Source organism: Narcine bancroftii, chromosome 9 (assembly GCF_036971445.1).
Source record: "Narcine bancroftii isolate sNarBan1 chromosome 9, sNarBan1.hap1, whole genome shotgun sequence".
Classification (NCBI taxonomy): Eukaryota; Metazoa; Chordata; class Chondrichthyes; order Torpediniformes; family Narcinidae; genus Narcine; species Narcine bancroftii.
The window spans coordinates 26,295,101-26,319,052 of NC_091477.1; the positions used below are offsets into that span (position 1 = coordinate 26,295,101).

General features: G+C 37.1%; 1 protein-coding gene and 1 long non-coding RNA gene across 2 annotated transcripts; one reads left to right on the forward strand and one right to left on the reverse strand.

Annotated features, from left to right (window-relative positions):
• Positions 1-9,883: 9,883 nt before the first annotated feature.
• On the reverse strand, positions 9,884-14,964 carry LOC138743334 (uncharacterized). Its single transcript, XR_011344818.1, has 2 exons — positions 14,526-14,964; positions 9,884-10,173 (listed from the first exon to the last, which is right to left on the reverse strand). It is a non-coding gene; the product is annotated as an uncharacterized lncRNA (long non-coding RNA).
• Positions 14,965-15,000: 36 nt separating this feature from the next.
• rack1 (receptor for activated C kinase 1) lies at positions 15,001-23,553 on the forward strand. The gene is made up of 8 exons (XM_069898515.1): positions 15,001-15,214; positions 16,905-17,076; positions 17,262-17,409; positions 18,284-18,379; positions 19,023-19,133; positions 19,716-19,856; positions 22,957-23,067; positions 23,420-23,553. The coding sequence occupies exons 1-8, from the start codon at positions 15,106-15,108 to the stop codon at positions 23,483-23,485; spliced, it is 954 nt and encodes a 317-aa protein (XP_069754616.1). The 5' UTR covers positions 15,001-15,105; the 3' UTR covers positions 23,486-23,553.
• The last annotated feature ends 399 nt before the right edge of the window (positions 23,554-23,952 follow it).

A 23,952-nucleotide genomic window follows, 5' to 3' on the forward strand; every position in this document is an offset into this window, starting at 1 on the left:
TCATCCAAATTATTATGAGATATTAAGCATCTATGGGAAGATTGTAGATCAAAATAGGTGTCAGGAATTCAAGGAAAATCAGGGATTTGAGATTGAACAAAGTATCTATCGAATGTAAATATAATATAATTTGTAAATATCTAAAGAAATTGAATTTTGGATAAATTAAATTTTACCACCAATTGTTTGAAAGATTAAAAATTTTTGCCAATAAAAAGGTCTTCTTTATATAAACTAACTGATTAACCCAATAAAAAATGTAGTTTGACAGTATGGGCACAATTTAAAAGGATTTTTTTAGATTTCAGTTTTTGCCAGCCCTATTATATCTAATCACATTTTTTTTATCTTCTTTACAAGTCAATGCCTTCGATGACTGGCACAGATTGGGTATTAAATGTTTTAAAGAATATCATTTCCTGAAATATGCAAAAATAATTTTGTTTTGGGTTTGAACATAGCTCTGGTTTTGTTACAATATGTCTAAGCAGCAAAATTATAATGTTTATGTTTTAATAAATACAGTGAAGTTTGCATTATATCATAATATCAATTTCTGTACTAAAGATATAATCTAATTACTTCTTTGTTCAGACTCTACATGGTTTTCAAAATTAAGAATGACATATTTAGTGGCACTGTTTTTAGAATAAACATAAGCTTTCTGAATAAAAGCTAAATGAACTTAACTTATTTGACATCCAAGAACATATTTCTTGTGCTCTGAATCTTCTGTTGTGTTTATACACAATCTGAAGTAAAACATTTCCAATTTCACTGATATTAATATCCACAGGAAATAAAATCATCTCTTATGACAAAAAAATCTAAACACTATAAACACATTCAGTATTGTTAATGTCAGGGCTAACATTTATTATGTAAATAGCAAAGAGCCCAATTTAGGCAAAGTGAGTCAGATAACAGATGGGCAATTGATTTTGGAACACTCTGAGCTTGGAACAGCTGGCACCACAGAGGAACAGACAAGGCAATGGATGTCTTTGTTGAATAGTACAGACTAATTTGCGCAAAGGCCAGACTGTCCCTGGAAATTAATAATAAGCATTTAAATTGTCCCTCAGATAAAATTAAAGAAAATTCTATTAAAGTTAACCACTTTTTTTACCCCAACATGTTTTTGTTCGGCTTTTATGATTTAGATAGATTCGGTAGTAGCCTTTTTTTTATATAATTTTTTTATTTTTCACACTGTGAACCATATCAACCATTGTACAAACATTTCTCATTAAATATACACAGTGGCATTTTCTCCCTTTTTTCCCCCTTCCCCTCCCTCCCCTCTTCCAACACCCCTCCAAAACCCATAAATATTCAACATATAGAATACAATAAAACCATAAAACAATATCTTCACACAAAGGAAAATAAACAAGAAAAATGCATCATCTATATTTACACACTGAATCAAGTCGTTTTGTCTTCATATCATTTTAGGGGATGGTGGTCCAAGGCAACCTCTCTCTGTTATGCTCCATGTATGGTTCCCATATTTGTTCAAACATTGTGACTTTATTTTTTAAGTTATATGTTATTTTTTCCAATGGAATACATTTATTCATTTCCATGTACCACTGCTGTATTTTCAGGCTCTCTTCCATTTTCCAAGTTGACATTATACATTTTTTTGCTACTGCTAAGGCTATCATAATGAATCTTTTTTGCGCTTTATCCAATTTGAGGTCTAATTCTTTACTTCTTATGTTACTTAAAAGAAAGACCTCTTGATTTTTAGGTAAGTTCTTTTAATATCTGATTTAGTTCTTCCCAAAACATATTCACATTCGTACATGCTCAAATTGCATGTATTGTTGTTCCCATTACCTTCTTACACCAAAAACATCTGATAATGTTGGATCCCATTCTTTTAATTTTTGAGGAGAGATATATACCCTGTGTAAATAATTATACTGTATCATGCGTAACTTTGTGTTTATTGTATTCTTCATAGTTCCAGAACATAACTTTTCTCATGCTTCATTTTTTATCTTTATGTTTAAATCCTTTTCCCACTTTTGTTTAGGTTTATAGCTTATTTCATCATTTTCCTTATCTTGCAGCTTAATGTACATGTTGGTTATAAATCTTTTAATTATCATTGTGTCTGTAATCACATATTCAAAGCTGCTTCCTTCTGGTAATCTCAGTCTGTTTCCCAATTTATCCCTTAAATAAGCTTTCAGTTGATGATATGCAAATAACTCATGTACCATGAGTTATTCCATATTTATACTTCAACTGTTCAAATGTTAATAAATTATTTCACAATAAACAATTTTCTATTCTTTTGATTCTTTTTCTCTCCCATTCTCTAAAGGAAAGGTTATCAATTGTAAAAGGGATTAGTGGATTTTGCATCAATAATAATTTTGGTATTTGGTATATCTTCCATATATTAAGTAAATGATGCAATACTGGTGAGCTTTTATATTGCACCAACTTTTCATCCCACTTAAAAAGTATATGTTCCAGTACCTTCTCCCCTATTTTATCTAGTTCTATCTTAGTCCAGTCTGGTTTTTCACTTGTCTGGTAAAAATCTGATAAATACCTTAATTGTGCGGCTCTATAATAATTTTTAAAGTTTGGAAACTGCAAACCACCTTTGTTATACCTCTCTGTTAATTTATCTAACGCTTTCCTCGGTTTCCTCCCTTTCCACAAGAATTTCCTTATTATTCTCTTTAGTTCATTAAAGAATTTCTCTGTTAAGGGAATTGGTAACGTTTTAAATAAGTATTGTATCCTTGGGAACACATTCATTTTAATGCAGTTTACCCTCCCTATCAACATTAGCGGTAATTCTTTCCAATGTTCTAAGTCTTCCTGCGATTTCTTTATTAGTGGCTGATAATTTAGTTTGTACAAGTTGCTTAAGTTATAATCTGTATCGGATTGCTTATGCTTGCCATTTGAATGGTGATTCTTTTTTAAATTCTTTATAAACCGCATTACTCATTGGCATCACTTCACTTTTCTTTGTGTTGATCTTGAACCCCAATATTTCTCCATATTCCTTCAATTTCTTATGTAATTCTTTTATTGATATCTCTGGTTCTGTTAGGTATACTATGATGTCATCTGCAAATAAGCTGATTTTATACTCCTTCTCCTTTATTTTTATCCCTTTTATTTTATTTTCTATTCTTATCAGTTCTGCCAATGGTTCTATTGCTAAGGTGAACAATGAGGGGGATAATGGACATCCCTGTCAAGTTGATCTACTTAATTTAAATTGGTTCGATACATATCCATTTACTGCTACCTTCGCCAACGGTCCATTATACAATGCTTTAATCCAATTAATATATTTTTCTGGTAGATTGAACTTCTGTAATACTTTAAATAAGTAGTTCCACTCTACTCTGTCAAAGGCTTTTTTTGTGTCTAAAGCAACAGCCACTGTTGGTTTCTTATTTCCTTGAACTGAATGAGTTAGATTAATAAGTTTATAGACATTATCTGCTGTCCATCTTTTCTTCATAAATCCAGTTTGATCTTGTTTTACTATTTTTGGTACACAATCAGCCAATCTGTTTGCTAATAATTTCGCTATTATCTTATAATCTGAGCTAAGTAGAGATATCGGTCTATATGATGCTGGTGTTAATGAATCCTTCCCCGTCTTTGGTATCACTGTAATTATTGCTGTCTTACATGAATCTGGCAAGTTTTGTGTTTCTTCTACCTGGTTCATTTACTTCCAGGAGAGGAGGAATTAATAACTCTTTAAATGTTTTATAAAATTCTATTGGAAATCCATCCTCTCCTTGTGTTTTATTGTTTGGCAGCTTTTTTAATATATCCTGTACTTCCTCTATTTCAAATGGTTTTATTAGTTTTTGTTCCTCTTCTTGCAATTTTGGCAGTTCAATTTTAGCTAAAAACTCTTCTATTTTATCATCTTTCCCCTCGTTCTCAGTTTGGTATAATTGTTCATAAAATTCCTTAAACTTTTCATTAATCTCTGTTGGATTATATGTAATTTGTTTGTCCTTTTTCCTTTATGCCAATACAGTTCTTTTAGCTTGTTCTGTTTTAAGTTGCCAGGCTAATATTTTGTGTGTTTTTTCTCCCAGTTCGTAATACTTTTGCTTTGTTTTCATTATGTTCTTCTCCACCTTGTACGTTTGTAATGTTTCGTATTTTATTTTTTTGTCTGCCAATTCCCTCTTTTTCATATCATCCCTTTTTACTAGTTCCTTTTCTGTACTTACTATCTCCCTTTCCAACTGCTCTATTTCCCAATTGTAATCCTTTTTCATCTTAGTTACATAACTTATTATCTGCCCTCTAATTTCATCGAGTCCCATAATATAAATTTGTCTTTCATTTATTCCGTGTTTATTTCAAAATATGTTTTAATTTGGCATTCAATAAACTCTCTAAATTCCTGCCTTTGAAGTAGCATGGAGTTTAACCTCCATCTATATGTTCTTGGTGGGATATCTTCCAGTTCTATTACTAATAACAGGGGTGAATAATCAGATAGTAGTCTAGCTTTATACTCAGTTTTCCTAACTCTCCCTTGAATATGGGCTGACAAAAAAAAACATATCAATCCTTGAGTATGTTTTATGCCTACTTGAATAATATGAATATTCCTTCTCTCTTGGGTGTTGCCTCCTCCATATATCCATGTTTCATTTCCTGCATTGATTTAACCATAAATTTGGCTACTTTATTCTTTTTACTTGTCTTTTGTCCAGTTTTATCCAACATTGGATCCAAATTAAGGTTAAAATCCCTATATTTCCTATATTATCAATATATTTCCTTGTGTATCTAAAATCTTCAAAAAAATATCCTGCATAAACTATTGATCTTCCTTGTTAGGTGCATATATATTGAGCAAATTCCAAAATTCTGAGTATATCTGACACTTTATCATTACATACCTCCCTGCTGGATCTATTATTTCCACCTCTATTTTGATTGATACATTTTTGATAACTAATATGGCTACACTCTAGCGTTTGAATTATATAATGCCATTATGTGTCCTACCTAGTCTCTCTTTAATTTGTTATGTTCCACTTCAGTTAGATGCATTTCCTGCACAAAATGCATTATCTATTTTTTTCTTTCTTCAGTAAATTTAGTAGCCTCTTTCTTTTAATTTGGTTATGCATTCCATTAATGTTTATAGTCATATAGTTCAATGTGGCCATCTTATATCTTGCTTACACTTCTTCCGCTTCCTCACTACCTCCATCCCCCTTTTTCCCATTTTCATCTCTTAGTTTTCCCTTTTTAAATTCAATGTAATTTTGAAACAGGTGTTTTATGTTTCATTCAAAACATAATACTTCAATAATTCCCACACCCAATAATACCTTAACTCCAAATGCTCCCGCCCTCTCTGAGTTGCCCCTTATCCCTTGCCGGGCAACCACAAATCCCCTTTCCATTTGGATTGCGATCTTGCTCGCAAGCGTCAAATGATTTTGCAGTGACGGTTATTCTCTCTCCCCCCAGCCCCCCCAGAAAACACTTTTTTTTTTTACACATATAACAAAGCTCTCTCTTTTTTCCCCTTCCTTCCTTCCCTTCTTTTCCCTTTTTAGTTCTTTACATATACATTGTTTTTACATCATTATATATACTTTATCGCCAGTCTTCATTCTTGTTACATCTCTTCATCTCTCCTTCTGTCCTGCAAACATTCTGCGAATTCTTGTGCTTCCTCCAGATCCGAGAACAATCTGTTTTGCTCCCCGGATATTAGTATTTTAAGCATGGCTGGATGTCTTAATATGAATTTGTAACCTTTTTTCCATAAAATCATTTTCGCTGCATTAAACTCCTTCCTCCTCTTTAAGAGTTCAAAACTTATGTCTGGGTAAAAAAATATTTTTTGACCCTTGTATTCCAATGGTTTATTATCTCTAACTTTATTCCTTGCCCGCTCCAGTATATTTTGTCTTGTCATATATCTCAAAAATTTTACTAAGATGGATCTTGGTTTTTGATGTGCCTGCGGTTTTGGAGCTAGTGCTGTGTGCCCTTTCTATTTCCATTTCTTCCTGCATTTCTGTCGTTCCCAGGATCTTCGGGATCCATCCTTTCATAAATTCCTTCATGTCTGTGCCTTCTTCACCCTCCTTCAGGCCCACTATTTTTATATTGTTTCGCCTACTATCATTTTCCAACATATCAATGTTCTGAGATAACAACTCTTGTGTCTCTTTAATTTTTTTGTCACCTTCTTCCAATTTTTCTCTTGTCATTTACTTCCATTTCTACAGCCATTTCCTGCTCTTCCATTTCTACTCTTTTCCCTATTTCTGTCATGACCATTTCTAAACTTTGCATTTTATCTTATGCTCTTTTCATTTTTCTTTTAATTGCACTAAATTTTAATGATAACCATTCTTTTAATGCTCTCATTTGTTCTTCAAAAAAGGCTTCATCTATATTCTGTCCATCTGTTTTACCTTCTATTTCACTGTGAAGATCTTGGTCTTCTTCTTCCTCTTCTTCTGTGTCTGTACCTGTGTTTGTGTCTTCTTCTCTTCTTTGTGTCTGTGTCTCTTTTGTTTTTCCTGATGAGTTGCTTATATCTCTTTGTTGGGCCTCCTCGCTGGGCATCTTGCTGTTGGTCCTCCCCTCCTGGGCTGTCCGTCTGTCAGGCCTCCTGCTGTTGATCCTCTTGTTGGTCACCCCGCCGTCTTTTTCCCGACTAGTTCCTTGCTCTCTCCCCTGTCGCCAGGGCGGTGACGGGCGTCCCTCAGCTGGTCACGCTGCCCGCTCCTTGGCTGAGCCCCTCTCACATCGGTGTTTTCTTTTTCCTTTGATTGCGCACTTTTGTTTGGCTCCAAGAGCCATTTTTGAAGTCCACCAGTCGGGAGGTCGCGACTCCGCAGGGCAGGCACCAACCTCGGGGATCAGGCACTCTTCGCCACCACAGCTCCCTGTTCCTTTGTGCACATAAGGCCTTCTTCTTTCTTCTCTGGTGACTTTTCTTTTTTTTCCGGTTGTTTTTACTTTCTCCTTCTTGGGTGCCATCTTCTTTCTCTTCTCTGTAACTTTATCTTCTATTTCTTGTATTTTATATTTGTTGAGCTTTGTCTTTTCCTGACTTTTTTTCTGGAGAGGGCTGGTTTTACCCGACTGGCCACTACTCCATCACGTGACTCCTCTACCCAGTGAATACTTGAGTATTAAACAATGATCTAGTTCTGTGTGCTGCATTGTGTGTGTACTGTTGCACTGTGTCTGGAAAAGGCAGTCAGCTGACAGCATCAATGTCTGTGCCAAGCAGACAGTCTGTTTAGCTATTCCTGGCATGACGGTGCTTATTTAGTTCCCAGGTGGAAGAATAATTTTCAGTAATTGAGTGCAATGGTATTAAAAATGCTGTTGGAATGATAACTTACCAGGTATTTTTATTCATTAGTATTTGCAGTTCCAAGTTGAATAAAGGTCTTTCTGTATTACAATTCTATTAGATTACTCTTTAGGGTTCAACCAGACAATATCTCGATTATTGTTGCATTGGGTACTCTATTGTTGGTGATGTAAAATGTTGCAGTTCCATTGATAATCTTAATGGTGAACATACATTTTAAAATAATTATTTCATTCTGATCTGCTTAGGCTGCATGAAGTACAATTGGACTCCCCTTTGCTCCGCAAAAAAACTGACCCAGAATCACCCTGGAATGAAAAAGTCCCAGGTTCCTTTTCTCCATTATCCAAAGCCCTCTTTAAACCTCTCTACCCTATCCACTCAAACTACTATTTATACCAGCTAGGATATCATAGGTCTTGAACCTCTCCTTGCAGAGACTGCTCCACCACTGCAAAAGGATCGTCTGCAGTGTTGCACTTTTTTGTACTAGGTTTAACTATTTCTACGTTTTGTCTTTATTCTCTTTTTAATTCAATAAAGTACATTATTGTAGTTACGTTTTGTTTATATAGTTTCTTTTTTAACAAAGAACCCATTCAGCTGCAGCAAGAAGGAATTTTGATCATATACAATGTATATGACAATAAATTAATCATCGATCTTTGTCACTAAGAGATAATGTCGAGGTGAGTCACTTGCCATGAATACCAAGCCTCTGACCTGCTCTTGCAGCTCTATTCTTTTTCTACTTGTTCCAGTTGAGTTTGTGCTAAATGGTGATCTCCAATATTATGGTGGGGGAACTTGGCCATGAAAATGCTATTGAATATCATTTGAGATAGTTATTGTCAAGCAATAATGTTTCATGAATGTTACTTGCTCTGGCATGAACTTTATTGTTTTCTAAGTTCTGAACTGGATTGTGGAATCTAGTGCATTGATTGGCTGTTTTATTTCCTACATTATAATAAAATTCACAGAACATTCTAGGAATATGGTGTGGTGAACAATTGATTTTTCAAAAAACTATCTGGCCATTTATTTTCAACAATGTGTACAAATGAGCTTGCTTATTCTTGCATCATTAACTACATTTTGAAATACTTTGTTGTTGTGAAGTAATTTGAGGCATTCTGGAATTGTGAAAGGCACAATTTATTGTATTTCTCAGCTTCCCATAATACATTTGGTTTCATGAAAAAAACCAGAGGGGATACCAGGAAGCAAAAATTAGTGGGAAGATAGAGAATTGAGAAGTTTTTGAAAACTTGTAGAAGATAACTAAAAAACTTATAAGGAAGGAAAAGATGAAGTATGAAAGTAGGCTAGCAAATAATATCAATGAGGACATGAAAAGCTTCTTCAAGTATATAAAGAGTAAAAGAGTGGTGAAAGCAGATATAGGACCATTCGAAAATGATGGTGGAGAAATAATAATGGGAGACGAGATAGCAGAGGAATTAAATGAGTATTTTGCATCAGTCTTCACTGATTCACATTAGCTGAATTGTTTGAGAGGTGAAGTTATCTTGAATAAAAAGATCCTCATAACTTTGGATATCTAATCTATACCATTCCTTGAAACCTATGTCCAGCAGAGACAGCTGAAAAAGATGATTATCTACAATGGGACCAGCCAGAGAAAAACTATTAAACCCAAAGAATTTTCTAAATTGAGCCCATATTTTCATTAACAGATTATGTGTCAATTTAGAAAAGGAAAACGGTAAAAAAAAATCCTAAAATTGCCAACATAAAAGTTTTTTTTGGAAAACTTCAATTCCATTTCTACCCAAATGTAATAATTTCTATCCAAATGTAATAATAAAAGTAAATTATGTCTATCAATCACCCAATAATAGAATCTAAAATCTGCAAGTGATAATCCTTCATTCCTTTTAGTCTTTTGAAGATAGGCTTTATTTATACATGTTTTTCCCCCCTGCCATATATAAATAGAAATAACTGAATCTGATGAGCTAAAAAAGGATTTAGGAATAAATATTGGTAAAGCTTGAAAAAGATTCAGAAATTTAAGTAAAATATTCATTTAATTCAAATTACAATGGCCCATCATTGTAATAGATAAGGGTGACCATCCCGATAATAGTAGTTTAATCTTATTAAGTAAGACCAAAAATTATGTCACTAAATTTTTGTAACTTTTCATAATTGTAATTCCTAATTATTGGAATTGATCTTTCACTATTTTAAACAGGAAATTAGAATAGCTTGCAAAAGATCCTTTTAAGGGTAAAAGTTTACTCTTATGTATATTTAATTGATAACCTGAAAACTGGCTAAATTGTGGAAATAAATATGCTTGGTATAGAAACCTCAGGATTTGAAATAAAAAAAAACAATAATCATCTGTGTAAAGGGATACTTTGTTTCATTCCTTATCTTGTTATGCCTTTGAATCCATTAATTGTTTTGTTTGGTTTTTCACGTGAGCCAGATATACTTCTGTCTGCATCCAGGAGAAAGTTTTAGCCTTTACCACACTGATAGCCAGATGAGCAATTTTATTCAAATGGAAAGATGACTCTTCACCTACCCATACACAGTGGATATATGGTACGTTATATAGGACAAGATGTTAATATCCTTTATTGCACTCCTGAGACTTGCTGCCTGGATTCTGTGGAGTAGCCAATCGACTGGTGGCATCTTCTGGGTTATTAAGTGGGCGCTCTCCTTCCTCAGTGTTTCATTGATAGACCCACGACACCTCTAAGGGGTTCAGCAGTAAATCTCGGTATCCAAAGCTCACCCCTAGATGTAATGTCCTATTTAAACTTGGAGAAAATGAGATGCAACATTAAAGACAGTTTTAATTTGTAAAGATGTGGGACCCATTCACAGAACACTATCCTGATTGGAAGAATTAAGAACTTTGGATGTTCCGGGGATTCTCTGTCCGAGGTCGCTATCTGATCCATAATTTCCCTTTTATTTTTACAGAGGCAAACTTGATTGGAGGGAGGGGGTGTAGATTAGATTTAGTTTTTTTTGTGGGTTTTTTTTCTTTCTATCAATTTTTATTTGAATTAACTTTGCATATATGGGCTCAATGTGGTTATCATAGATTAATTCAATAACATTTCTCATGTGGATGAAGGAACTGTCTAATGTAGTTCCATCCATTTTTTTGTACTTGTGTGTTTTCCTTAAAATTTTCTATGTCCGTTTATATGTTAAACTCTATACAAATGTTTAAAAAAGTAAGGCATTAGCAGTGTGCCAGATGTTGAAGGGTATCAGGAAGTGATTGCAATTACTATTTTAAGGGAGAAGGTGCTCAGCAAGCTGAATAGCTTAAGGGTGCATAAGTCTCCCAGATCAGATGGATGGTGCCTGCGAGTTCTGAAAGAACCAGCCGTAGAATGTGGAGTCATTGGTAATGAACTTTTAGGGATCAACAGATTCTGGTATGCTCCTGGAGGACTGGTAAATCACAAATGTCACTCCACTATTCAAGAAAGATGAAAGGCCAAACAAGCATGGTTTTCTTAAGGGAAAATCTTGCTTGACAAACCTATTGGAATTCTTTAAAGAAGGGACAAGCAGGCTAGATGAAGCAGATGCAGTGGATGTTGTGTATTTGGATTTTCAGAAGGCCTTTGACAAGGTGCTACACGTGAGGTTACTTAACAAGAACCCATGGTAAAACAGGAAACTAGCTTTGGTAGAGCATTTGCTGATTGGCAGGAAGCAGAGAGTCAGAATACTCTTGTTTGCCGGTTGCTAGTTACGATTTGGATTATAGGACGAATGGCTTTGTGGTCAAGTTTATATATAGGTAGGTGGAGGAGTGTTGAAGGAACAGGGAGGCTACAGAAGTACTTACACAAAAAAATAGAATGGGCAGAGAAGTGGCAAATGAAATACAATGTTGGAAGGTATATGTAATTCACAGTGGTTAAAAAATTAAACAAGCAAACTTTTTTTTTAAATGGGGAGAAAACTGAAATACCAGATGCAAAGGGTCCTGAGTGTCCTCATGTAGAATAGCCTGAAGGTAAATGCAGGTTGAGATGGAGGTGAAGAAAGCAAATACAATGCTGGCATTCAAGAAGAATAGAATATAAGAGCAGGGATGTGATATTAAGGCTTTATAAGGCACTGTTGAAATCTCACTTTGGGAGTATTGCGTGCAGTTTTGGGCTCCTCATTTAATTAAGAAAGGATGTGCAGACAATACAACATAGCTGGTTGGAAAAGTTATGTGTGGACAGAGAGTGTTTCTAAAGTCAAATAAAATACTCAGTGGAAAAGAAGTTGAAATGAAACTGACATGTAGGAAAATGTGAAGTTACTATATTCACTGTGGTTGGGAGAACAAAAAAACTGGATTTTTAAAAAAATGGTAAGAAACAAATACATATTGATTTACAGAGGGATCCTAGTGTCCAAGTCCTTGAGATGTAGTAAATTGGCATGCAAGTACAGAGAACAATCAGGAAGGCAACGATTGCAAGGGAAATGGTACAAGGAAATCTTTAGTCATTTGCCTCTGATGAGACATTATTTGAACTATTGTGCACAGTATCTGCATCAATACCCAAGGAAGGATACATATACTGTGGAGGCACTATAGTAAAGTTCCACTAAATTGATTTCTGGGATGAGTGATTGTTGATGGTAAGTGCCTGAGAAAGACACCAGTAAACACACCAGTATAGAAAGAATAAGAGACAGTTTCTTTGAATAAAGTAGTTCTGAAAAGGATTTGTAAGATACATGCTGAGGGCATGAATCCTCAGAATCAGGAATATAGAACTGGGGATATAGTCTCAGAACAAGATGTTGGTCAAGTCAGGCTGACATGACAACAAATTACTTGGGAGAACTGTAAATGTCTGGAATTCTCCAAATGCAGTGAATTCCCATTTAGTTCTTTGAAGACTAGGATTCCTGGTGAGTTCAATAGAAATTTGCCTGACCCAGAGAAGACAAACTGTGGTGGACAACTGTTTTTTGGGTTGACGGCCTGCAACCAGTGGTGTTCTGTAGAATTTGGTGTTGGAACCTCTGTATTCTACATGACAAAGTAGGCGAGTTGGTTAGTAATTTTGCAGATGATACAAAGATTGATGGAGTTGTGGACACTGAAGAGGGCTATCAAATAATGCAACACAATATAAACCCGTTACAGATATGGGCAGAGAAATGGCAGATGATGTTTAATCTAGCCCAGTGTGAGGTGTTTCACTTTACAATGGGAATTAATGGCAGGACTCTAAAGAGTTGATATTTCGAAGTAGTATTTAAGAAGCTTCTAGATAGACACATGAATATGAAGGGGATGGAGGGATATCTACCTAGTGCAAGTGGCAGAGTTTTAGTTTAATTTGAATATCATTTTTGGCATAAACACTTGGATCTAAGGGCCTGTTCCTATGCTGTACTGCTGTGTTCTCTGACTGAAATGGACTGATAATTAAACGTAAGAGGCTAATGGGGTCAGCCAGGAAAGTAGATTTGAGGCACTGGAACCATCTTACGGAATCTAATCCTGTTGCTGTTTCTTACATTAAGACAGACATGACAAAGATATCTGGTTTTCAACTAAACAGTTTATAAAGTTTATACATTCTTTCCATGACTTTGAAGTGTTTCGTTTTTCTCCCACATTCCAAAGGTTGATGGGTTTGCCCTCAGTGGACTTGATAGGATAGCAAGATAAATGGATTAATATTAGTGGGTGCTTTATGGTCAGAGTAGACCAAGTGGCATATACTCCATGGTAATAAGGGATTTAAGGGAACTGGGGATTTGCTGGTCTTTCACCACTGGAAAAATATTCTTTGTAAAAACAAAATGCAGAATCTCGCTTTCTCACATTATAAACTACCTTGTGTTTAATCTGTATGTGTTCTTTTACGAACATTCTACATCTTTCTCAATTCACATATCTTTAATCAGCAGCAATTTTAAAAATGTTTTATCCTATTATTTCAAAATAGACTAATTTATTTCTCCATTCCAATCTCTTACACACACAAACATCCCCATTCCCCCCCCACCCATCCAACCAACGTTTAAGTCTTTGTTTTCTACCAATCTTTTGTTTGGTACCTTCAGATATTCAAATACATTAGATCAACTAATTTTGACATGGACACTAAACTTATCAATCATAAAAACATATGGCATTGTCTAGTCATACTGTGATTTTCTAATCACCTTGTTACCATATACTGATTGATGGATTTCAGCAATTTACCAACACCTGATGTGATGCTAACTGCCCCTCTTTCCTTCTTCCCTCCTGAGGCATGGAGTTAATTTAAGGGTATTAATTTTTTTTGGTATTTACTTTTGAGATAATTCTAAGAGAAAGTTAATATTAAAGTATCAATTTTGGTTTCATCAAAGTCAATTATTTAATAAAAAGCAAAAGGACCTAGCTCTGAGCTCTGTGGAATCACAGATGCTCTATTGACTAAAGTACCAAGTCAACCCTCATTAACAGTTTCTCAGAAAGATTACGGTAATCAAGTAAACCAATTATTACCTTTCTCATTTAAAAAAAAACATTAAAATCCAGAAATGTGAGGTGTCATTACCATGAAAAGGAACAAGGCGGCAAATAGTGTGTGTATAAAAACTGGGGACAGCAAATAAAACATTTTTAAAAACTCAAATTTGCAACAAAAAAAAATCTACAGATGCTGAAAAATGTGAAAGGCACGAGGTACTGCGAATATTCAACAGGTTGAGTAGAGCCGGTAAAGAAAGAGTTAATGTTTTAGTGGCTTACATTTTCCTGGCTTCTCATACAAGATCAACCTAAAATATTACCTGACTTATTTTCTCCAGAGCAGCTGCCAGACCAGTAGTTTATCTAGCACGTTCTGTTTTTATTACAACTTTACATCATTTCTTGTATTTGAGGAGGGTTTATTTTCAGTTGCAATGTTTTTTTTTGATTAAAACTTTTAAAAGCTTAAGTTTTTGGTCTCAAATTGTTAATCACATTTTCCTATCCATGACAATTATTTTAATTATTACCATTTAATTGAAAAGTTCAAACGATAAGTTGGAAATATGAAAATGTAAACAGAAAAATTAGAAATAGGAGGCAGCATCGGTCGACCTGAACTTCGAAGAAAAGTTCCAACTTTCGGCCCAAATGTTATCTAACCTGTTCATCCAGTGTTTTCTGTGTTATTGTGAGGACACAGGTGCCAGCACAAAAGAATTATTGCTGTACGTGGCGAAAAGAACTTCTATCTATAGAGCTCTCGATGTGCTTCACGCTGGTTGCGATGGAGGCCGTAAACCAGTGGCTGTTCTAGGGTCATTCTCCCCACTCCTTGCGCGTTTTCATTTTCTACCTCGTGAGATTGTTGTTGGGAAATTACTGAGATGCCAGTTATCCGTAAAACGGAAATGAAGTGACGACACTAGGCGAACGCGGCAGGATCTCCGACTAAGAGGGAGAATGCCGCACGAGTCCATTTTCACCCAACTTCATGTTTTCCAACAAACTGCCAACTGAAATCTAATTCTACACGATGACCCCGCCCCCAGCCGAGACAACCAGCTCCCACCAAATCTTCGTCAGCGACCCGGCCGGCGGGTTCTGCGCCTTTGCGTCACATCCGGGAGGCGGCGAGCCGCTTCCTCTTTCTCTGGGGCCGTGCAGAAGGCGGCTGACTGAAGTCAAGGCTGCGCCGTAATCTGCTTCCATCGGCCTCGAGGGCGCTCCATTTCCAGTCGAAATGACGGAACAGATGACCCTTCGTGGGACCCTGAAGGGCCACAATGGCTGGGTGACACAGATCGCTACGACCCCCCAATTCCCAGACATGATTCTGTCAGCGTCCCGAGGTAGGCCACATCGGACCGGGCAGGCATCCAACCCGCGGTGTTGGCAGTATGGGACGAGCGGAGCAGCCTTCTTGCACTTCATTTTGCTCGCCCTTCCCTTGGTCGTACTTTTTTTTTTGGAACCATTGAGTTACTCGCGGAGCCGGCTGCCACATTTAACTCAGGAAGTGTGCTGAATCCGCCGGTGAGGCAGAACCTTAACTCCGTGTAGCCTTAAAAAGTGGGAGAGAACGGCATATTTTTAAGGTTGATTGTTTAAAAATCAAAACTGTGTAAAATGAAACGAACACAATATCTTTGCATCTTAAAAAAAATCTATCAAAACCTGTACGAATCAAAAGTGCTTTCAACTTAATGAAGAAAACTAAGAAGTAGGAGGCACTGTTGAGGCTCTATCGTTGCAGTGTTTTTTCAGTAAGTTGATGTTTCTCCCATATCCCCATTTGTGCAAATATTTGGTTGTCCTCAGTTTTGAAGCATTTAAGATGCTCCCGAGCAGAGATTGCCAAAAGTTGCAATGCACGAATTTTGTTTTTTTTTAAATCCTCAAATTGCTTGTTTCTTAGATCTCTGGTTGTAGGTTCTCCATTTTGGAACCTAAACCTGCCAGTGTTGATTAGATTCCCATGGTTGCTTATTTTTCTAAGCAAGTAAGTATGGGCAATCCCTTTAAAACTTTTATAAAGCCATCCCTGTCCCTATAATTCAAAGAAACAATATAGTAAATCCACACTCACTATGCAGTTTGCAATGCAGGTACTGTATGTTCTAGAGTATTGTGAGCATAACTGCACTGTGCTTCGAATGTTGGTTAATTGGCAAGATTTCTGAACAATTCCAGCAAGATTTCTTTGCCCCTTTATATTGATTTTCAATGTAATAAAATAGGGGAGGAAGAAGCAGTGATGTATGTACCTTTCAAGTGTTTTGTATTAGCAATTATCAAGTGGAAATAAAGGTTCCTTATATTTTCATATAATAATAATAATACAAAAAAAAATACACGATGTACTTCAACTTTTGCCTGCTATAAAGGCAAAGAAAGGGTCGGCATGAGCATTGCCCATGCCCCCAGTAAGAAAAGAGAAGTAAAAGAGACATTGAGTGTCTGTGGATTCACTCCTGCAGCCACGCAAATTCCTGTTCAATCAGGAGGCTTTCAGCGCTCAAAACCCTTCAGGGACCCTTCTTGCCTTGTGCTCGGTTCTGATACCTGGTTTCCATTAGTATTGTTTCCTGCAGCCTGGTGTGGGTTGTTTAACCCCAAGTCGCCAACAGCCTGTGTAACCTGTGTGGGTCCTTCTGCTGTTGAGCTCCTCGCTGATACACTGCTCTGGTCACCTTCCTGTCTTCCAGGCTTCTCCTCAATGTGGAGTGTTCCCCTGGTTATGGTGCCCCGCGCTGGTCCGCTGCCAAGCACAGGCACTGTTCTCTTGGCTGCAGAGGTCTATGGTTACAAGATGTTAATAAAGCACCTTTGGCTCCTGTTCAGAGCTGTCGGCATCAGGATCAGACAGTAGGACCCTGCAAAGCATCGCTCTGTCTCAGCTCTTCCTGGGTCTACACCAGCGGCAGCCATTTTTTTTTTCAACCTTTAATTTAGTACATATGCTGTCAAAAACTTGTGTCAAAATGAGGTGTGGGTAAGTTTCAATCTTAATTTTTTGTGTTCATTATTTTTCTATTTCAGATAAAAGTATCATCATGTGGAAACTAACTAGGGATGAAACCAGTTATGGTGTGCCTCAGCGTTCTCTCACTGGTCATTCTCACTTTATTAGTGATGTAGTTATTTCTTCTGATGGTCAATTTGCCCTTTCTGGCTCCTGGGATGGAACCCTGCGACTTTGGGATTTGACGACGTAAGAATCAGATAAATCACTATTTTGAGATCGTTGATTTTATGTGGAACAATTTATTTCAAAAAAATTATTTTAAATGCGAGTTATTTCCAATTGCAGAATTTAGATCTTTATTTACAATAAATGGCATTTTTTTTCTGCAAATTGCTGGATTAGGTAAGAGGCCAATTTCACTTTTTTTCCAGAGGTTTAACCACCCGCCAATTTGTCGGTCACACTAAGGATGTACTGAGTGTTGCCTTTTCGGCAGATAATCGCCAGATTGTGTCTGGTTCCCGTGACAAAACTGTTAAACTGTGGAACACATTGGGAGTTTGCAAATACACCATTCAGGTAACTTTAAAGCTGTAAATTTTTACAGTTCTGTGTAGTCTTTTTAAAAAATTGGTCTTCACACATCAATAAAATTGATTGTATCCAGAAAGCAAGTTGCATTTTGAAAATGAAAAGAATAATAGTGGACAGTGAAGAGGAAAGCTTTAGATTGAAGGAAGATCTAGATGGTCTGAACAGTCAGGCTTAAGTGTACCAGATGGAACTCTTCACAGCTAAATGTGCAAATGATGGAAGGATACTGAAAGCTGTGGAAGAATAAAGAGAGGACCTGGAGTGTTTTCACATAGATCCTTGAAAGAATTTTGATTACTAAATTCTTTTTATTAGATGAGGCACAGAATAACAGCAGGGAAGTCATGCTACAACTATATGCACTTAATTGTATGACAATTTGAATACTGTGTGCCGTTCTGGCCATTGCTTTACATGTACAGTAAAACTCCTGGTACCCGGCAGTTTTGGTGTTTGGTAAATGCTAGATAAGTGAATTTGCTTGAGATTGCGTGTGGCATGATTTGGTGAAAGATGAGGCATACCAGTTTTAAACTGGTATTTTTTTAACCTATTTACCTTTTTTTGGCGGTTGCTTAAATTCTGAACAACAGGGGTTTCACTGTATATATAATTGTACTGGAAAGCACATGGAGATTTCTTGTAAAAATTTTGGCTATGAGGTTGATTATTTAAAACAGAAGGCAGACTTAAATCGAGTTACACAAAATTATATGGAATCAGGTTTGTTCACATTTCTAGATGCCATCTTTGTTATTGATGCACTGTTGCGGTAAGAATTTGAAAGAGGTGAAATGGTGAATTTTGTTATAATTACTTTGTTAAATTTGTAAACCTTTTATCCATTGTAATTCTATAGGATGAATGCCACAATGAATGGGTTTCATGTGTTCGCTTCTCACCAAATAGCAGCAATCCCATCATTGTCTCCTGTGGCTGGGATAAGCTGGTTAAGGTAAGTAAGCATGTGGCAGGTGGTAGATTCAGATTAGAATTTCAGTGCAAGTGTTATACCAGAATTTTTAGCATCCAATTATTAGTTCATTGTGCGTGTGTGTATATTAGTTGAATACAGCATTTTTAAGATGTAGTTTGATTAAGATTTTTGTGTTAAATCCTCTTGTTCATTTCAATTTGAGGTTTGCTTGCCTTTTATAATTTGTTGTGGTGCAGAAGGATCATGTTTATAAATAAGATGGGTTAATTTCCACCCCATTCCACTGTGATACTTACCCATCAATTCCATCCTACCTCTTGTTTCCCTCTGACCTAACCCTCATCCTAGACTTCTTTCACATGGCCATCAACTCCACTCTAATCATCCTACCACCCATTCGACCCTAGGGGTAATTTGCGGTAACCAATAAACCTACTAACTAACATGTCTTGGGTTGTGGGAGGAAAACAGATTATTTGGGGAGATGTGATGGAGAATGTTTGAACCACATAGCTACAAAGATCAGTATCAACACCATTCTGGAGCTGTTGAGATACTGCTTGTATCACTATTACCCACTATGATTGCTTTAAGTTCTCTGGTTCATAAAGATGTAATAGATGAATTTTTTTTAAATTGAGTATTCTTTTCCTTTTTCTAGGTTTGGAACCTAGCTAACTGCAAACTGAAAACAAATCACATCGGACACCCTGGTTACCTGAACACTGTTACTGTTTCCCCTGATGGATCCCTGTGTGCTTCAGGGGGCAAAGTAATCCTTTTTGATTGATGTACATTTTTTCATAAGATTTAGATGGCTAAATTTAATAATAATGACTTCCTTTTCAATTGTATATTTGAATCAACTATAAATGGGATTTGTGTAGGAAAAGAGGGACGGGATCTAAATCCATACATCTCTCAAGGTTGTTGTGGAGGTTGATCGGATAGTAATGAAGACCTGTGGGATGCTGGACTTCATTAAATGGGGGGGAGGGGGGCAATTGAGTTAAGAGTCGACAAGTCATGTTACAACTCTATAAATTTCTGGTGAGCCCACACAATATCATGTTCAGTTCTGGTAACCTTATTATAGGAAGGATGTGGAGAGGGTTGAGGATGTTTCCTGGATTGGAAAATGTTTATGAGGCAGCTGGGACATTTCTCTTTGGAGCGAAGAAGGATGAGAGGAGACTTTATAGAGGTCTATAAGATTCTACTTTGATATCTTTATATAGGGGGTTCCCTTGGGGTCATTTTCTATGGTCTGGCAATGGCCAGGTGTCGATGTCGCCGGATTAAAGAGGTTCAATCTGTATATGTAACCTGACGTTTTCTATTTTCTGTTCTGTAGGATGGACAAGCCATGTTGTGGGATCTCAATGAAGGAAAACATCTCTATACTTTGGATGGTGGTGACATCATCAATGCTTTGTGCTTCAGCCCTAATAGGTATTGGCTGTGTGCTGCCACTGGACCAAGCATTAAAATTTGGGTGAGATTTTCTTATGAACACTTCAAAGTGAAGCTGTTTCCAAGATAAATTTTAGTGTCACTAATTTTAGCATGGTGTTACAACTACTCTATATTAAAATATATTGTTTTCTTCTGTAATCTTGTGTCAATAGTTATCTCTGATTGTTCAGGAAGTGATCGGTGCATGAACCAAGCTGCTCAATTCTGTTTTGCTTGTCATTTTCCTGTGGTCTGGAGGTAGCTGTCTGGCATCTTTGTTTGGTTTGTAGATAGTCCACTTCGGATAGCACAATAATTTACAACTATGTATAATAGAAAATACAAGTCAGTAGGAAAATCAAAGCAAATGACTGTAGCAGGAGCTTCCTCGACCAGTCCTGCTTACTCAAGGAATAAAAGTGCTGGAGAAACAGCAGGGAGATATCCTGATTGCCTTGCTCCTGGGCCTGGCCAAACTGACCATCCGTGGCTCATGGAAGCAAGTGGCTCAGGGCTCACCCAGCAATCTAGCGCTGGACATCTTCCGGGGGTATGTTCGCGCCCGGGTTTCTTTGGGGAAAAAGAGCACACGTTGTCCACGGGAGCCATGGAGGGGTTTTGGGAGCGCTGGGCACCGTGGGATGTGTACATCATCCTTGACAGGGATGGCAATATTTTAATACAACTAGATAGTTGTCTTGTTTATGGTAATTGTTTGGTGACTCAGGTATATTTGTGCAATGATGTACATGTGAAATAAAGTATATTTTTACAAAAAAAAAGAAACAGGAGGTGGCACAATATCCATAGGAAGTAAAAGATGGTTAATGTTTTGGGCCTGAGGCGTTCATCAGGAATGCCAAAAATCAGACAGGTGTCTGAAAAGAGGGGATGGGGAAGAGCATAGGCTAAATGGCAAGAAGTAATAGGTCACTACAGGTTGGATGGTAGAAGAGAAAGCTGTGAAGTGATTGGGGGGGGGGATAGGAAAGATAGCTCTCTGGAAGGAGGTAGCTGTAGAGATTGTGGAGGCATTGATAATGATCTTTCAGGAATCAATGGAGTCTGGAGGATCGCGAATGTCACTTCGCTGTTTAAGAAGGAAGCGAGACAGCAGAAAGGAAACTAGACCTATTAGCCTGAGGTTGGTGATTGGGAAGGTGTTGGATTCGATTGTCAAGAATAAAGTTACGGAATACCTGGAGGTGCATGCAAAGCTAGCTCCAAGTCAGCATGGTTTCCTTTTTTTGAAGAGATCATTAGTAGGATGGACAGACAGGGGAGATGCAGTGGATGTGTATTTGGACTTTGAAAGGATCTTCGACACGGTGCCCACACAAAAGGCTGCTAAACAAGATCAGAGCATGGAATTACAGGAAGGATACTAGCATGGATAAAGCATTGGCTGATTGCCAGGAAAACAAGGATCCTATTCTGATTACCAGTAGTGTTCCGCAATTGTTGGTGATGGGGCTGCTTTTTTTTTGTGTTGAATACCAATGATTTGGATTATGAAATAGATGGCTTTGTAGCTAAATTTTCAGATAATACAATGGAGGAGGTGGTGCTGAGGATAACAAATGGTTGCAGAGAGACTTGGATAGATTAGGAGAATGAGCAAAGAGGTGACAGGTGAAATACAATGTTGGAAAGTGTATGGTCATGCACTTTGAAGAAATAGAATGGGAAAAATTCAAAATTCAGAGGGGCAATGGGATTTGAGAGTCCTTGTACAGGATAACCCTAAAGGTAGACCTCCAGGTTGAGTTGGTGGTGAAGAAGGTGAATATAATGAGACTATAGGGTGCATGTGAGACCTCTTTTCAAATACTGGGTACAGTTTTAGACACCTTTTTTGAGAAAGAATGTGCTAGCATTGGAGAGGGTTCAGAGAAGATTTACTAGAATGATACCAGGAATGAAATAGTATATGAGGAACAATTATCGGTTCTTGGACTGTACTCGTTGGAATACAGAAGGTTGAGGGGGATCTCATAGGGGCATTTTGAATACTGCAAAAAAAAACATTTCTTTAGTTACAGGGTAGTGAGTCTGTGGAACATTGCCACAAGTGGCTGTAGAAGGAAGATCGTTAAGTGTATTTAAGGCAGAGCTTGACAAGTATTTGATTAGTCAGGACATCAGGATTATGGGGAGAAAGCCAGGGAGTGGGGCTGAGTGGGTGCATGGAAAAGGTAAAAACATACCAAAATACTGGAGGAACTCTGCCAGTCTTGCAGCGTCCATAGGGGATACAGGTATGTTGATGATGTTTCGGGCCTGACACCTTCAAGGAATGGGCAAAGAATAAGCAAAAAACCAGGAAATCTCAGAATAGAGTCGATGCTGGCTGGGCGAGGAGTCTAGACCAACAAAAGGTATTAACGGGATATGATAAAGGGAGAGGTGAGAATAGATTTTGTCAGTGTGAAGTGAAACAGGGAAAAGGGAGAGAAACAGAGCTATGGGGAAGTGGCAGGAATTTAACAAAAGCCAGAGAATCAATGTCATTTGGTTGGAGGGTGCTCAGACGGCGGATCCGTTTATGATTAGAATGGCGGAGTGACTCGTAGGGCCAACAGCACTACTTCTATATCTTTTGATGGGAGAAGGAAAGGATGGGGTTGGCGAGCGGGGGGAAGAGATAGAGAAAGACAATGGTTGGGGGGGGGGTAGTATGGAAATTGGAGAAGTCAATATTGCTGTATGGTTAATGTTCCTCCAATTTGTGGTGGTGCCAACTTAGCAGTAGATGAGCCTGATTTTCGGCTTTGCTGATAAAGGGCTCAGGATGGAAACTCTGGTGTCCTTTTACTTCCTATGGATGTTACCAAACCTGCTGAAGTCCTCCAGTACTTTTGTATACTGGACTAGACCCCAGCATCTGCAGAATTTCTTTATTTAGCTTCTTACTCAAAAAGGAAAAGTAGGCAATTCTCTCTTTTGCTGAAACTAAGCATTGCTTGATCAATGCTGGTTTTGTGTACCCTGGAAGGTCATAGTTGTTTTTAAAAATCACTTAAAAAAAAACACAATTATATTTACTTTAACCAGATTCCTATTTAGTAGAAATTTTCCCCTGTGTAGGTACCATTAATTGTTTTAGATGAAATTTGAATGTATTTCTGAATTGTTCATAGGACCTGGAAGGAAAAATCATTGTGGATGAATTGCGACAGGAAGTAATTAGCACCAGCAGTAAAGCAGAACCTCCACAGTGTACCTGCCTGGCTTGGTCTGCAGATGGACAGGTACCATTTATTTACTTAACATGTCGAAATATGGCCAGTATCCCAGTGATTATATTCATTCACACAAGTATCTGACCTTTGTGGGGATGATTACAAGTCCTGCAAATATGAGGGATTTAAGCCTGGAATTTTCATTTGCGGTAATGATTACACATTGCTGTTGTCAATCAGTGTGCTATATCCAAGTTCAATATCTTTTATGGCTGTCAACAATATCTTGTAATTTTAGTGAATTGTTTTAGTTATTTGTGAATCAAGCAACCCAGAGGCGCTGCATTAGAAAACTATTGTTTTCCAATTTATATTAAAAAAAATCTGCAACATTAAGATTTAATTGTTTTGTATTTTTCAGACATTGTTTGCTGGCTACACAGATAACCTTATCAGAGTCTGGCAGGTCACCATTGGAACAAGATGAAATGCTTTTTGCAAGAAGATTTTTGTCTGCCATGATTTAAAATAAAATATTCCACTCTGTGTAGAGAATGCTTTTTTGCTGCCTGAAAATGATTGGTCATGATTTTGGAGCATTCTTTCCTTCCATCACTGGCAAAGTGTGACTATACTGACTGCAATCTACATTCTCACTCTCACATTTATCAGTATTCTATAGATTGAAGTTTTGTTGAAAGATTTTTGCCCTGAAAAGTTGATTTTCTCTTTCCATAGAAACAGTCTGCTGTGTTAAGTATTTCCAGCATTTTGTATTGTTATAATGTCATTGCTTGACATTCCTATCTTGATTCAATGCTTGAATGTCATTCCTATCAGCTTATTCATCTGCATTCAACTTTGAACACCCTTCCATTACTACAAATCTTTGAAGCCTTAAAAATTTAGGATTGCACAAATTCCTAAAATGTGATTCGTTCCATAGTATGAGAA

Coding starts and splice junctions, on each gene's coding strand:
- rack1 (XM_069898515.1), top strand. CDS start 15,106: ATGACGGAACAGATGACCCTTCGTGGGACCCTGAAGGGCCACAATGGC. Junction 19,134..19,715: donor TGTGTGCTTCAGGGGGCAAA/GTAATCCTTTTT, acceptor TCTGTTCTGTAG/GATGGACAAGCCATGTTGTG. Junction 23,068..23,419: donor CTTGGTCTGCAGATGGACAG/GTACCATTTATT, acceptor TGTATTTTTCAG/ACATTGTTTGCTGGCTACAC.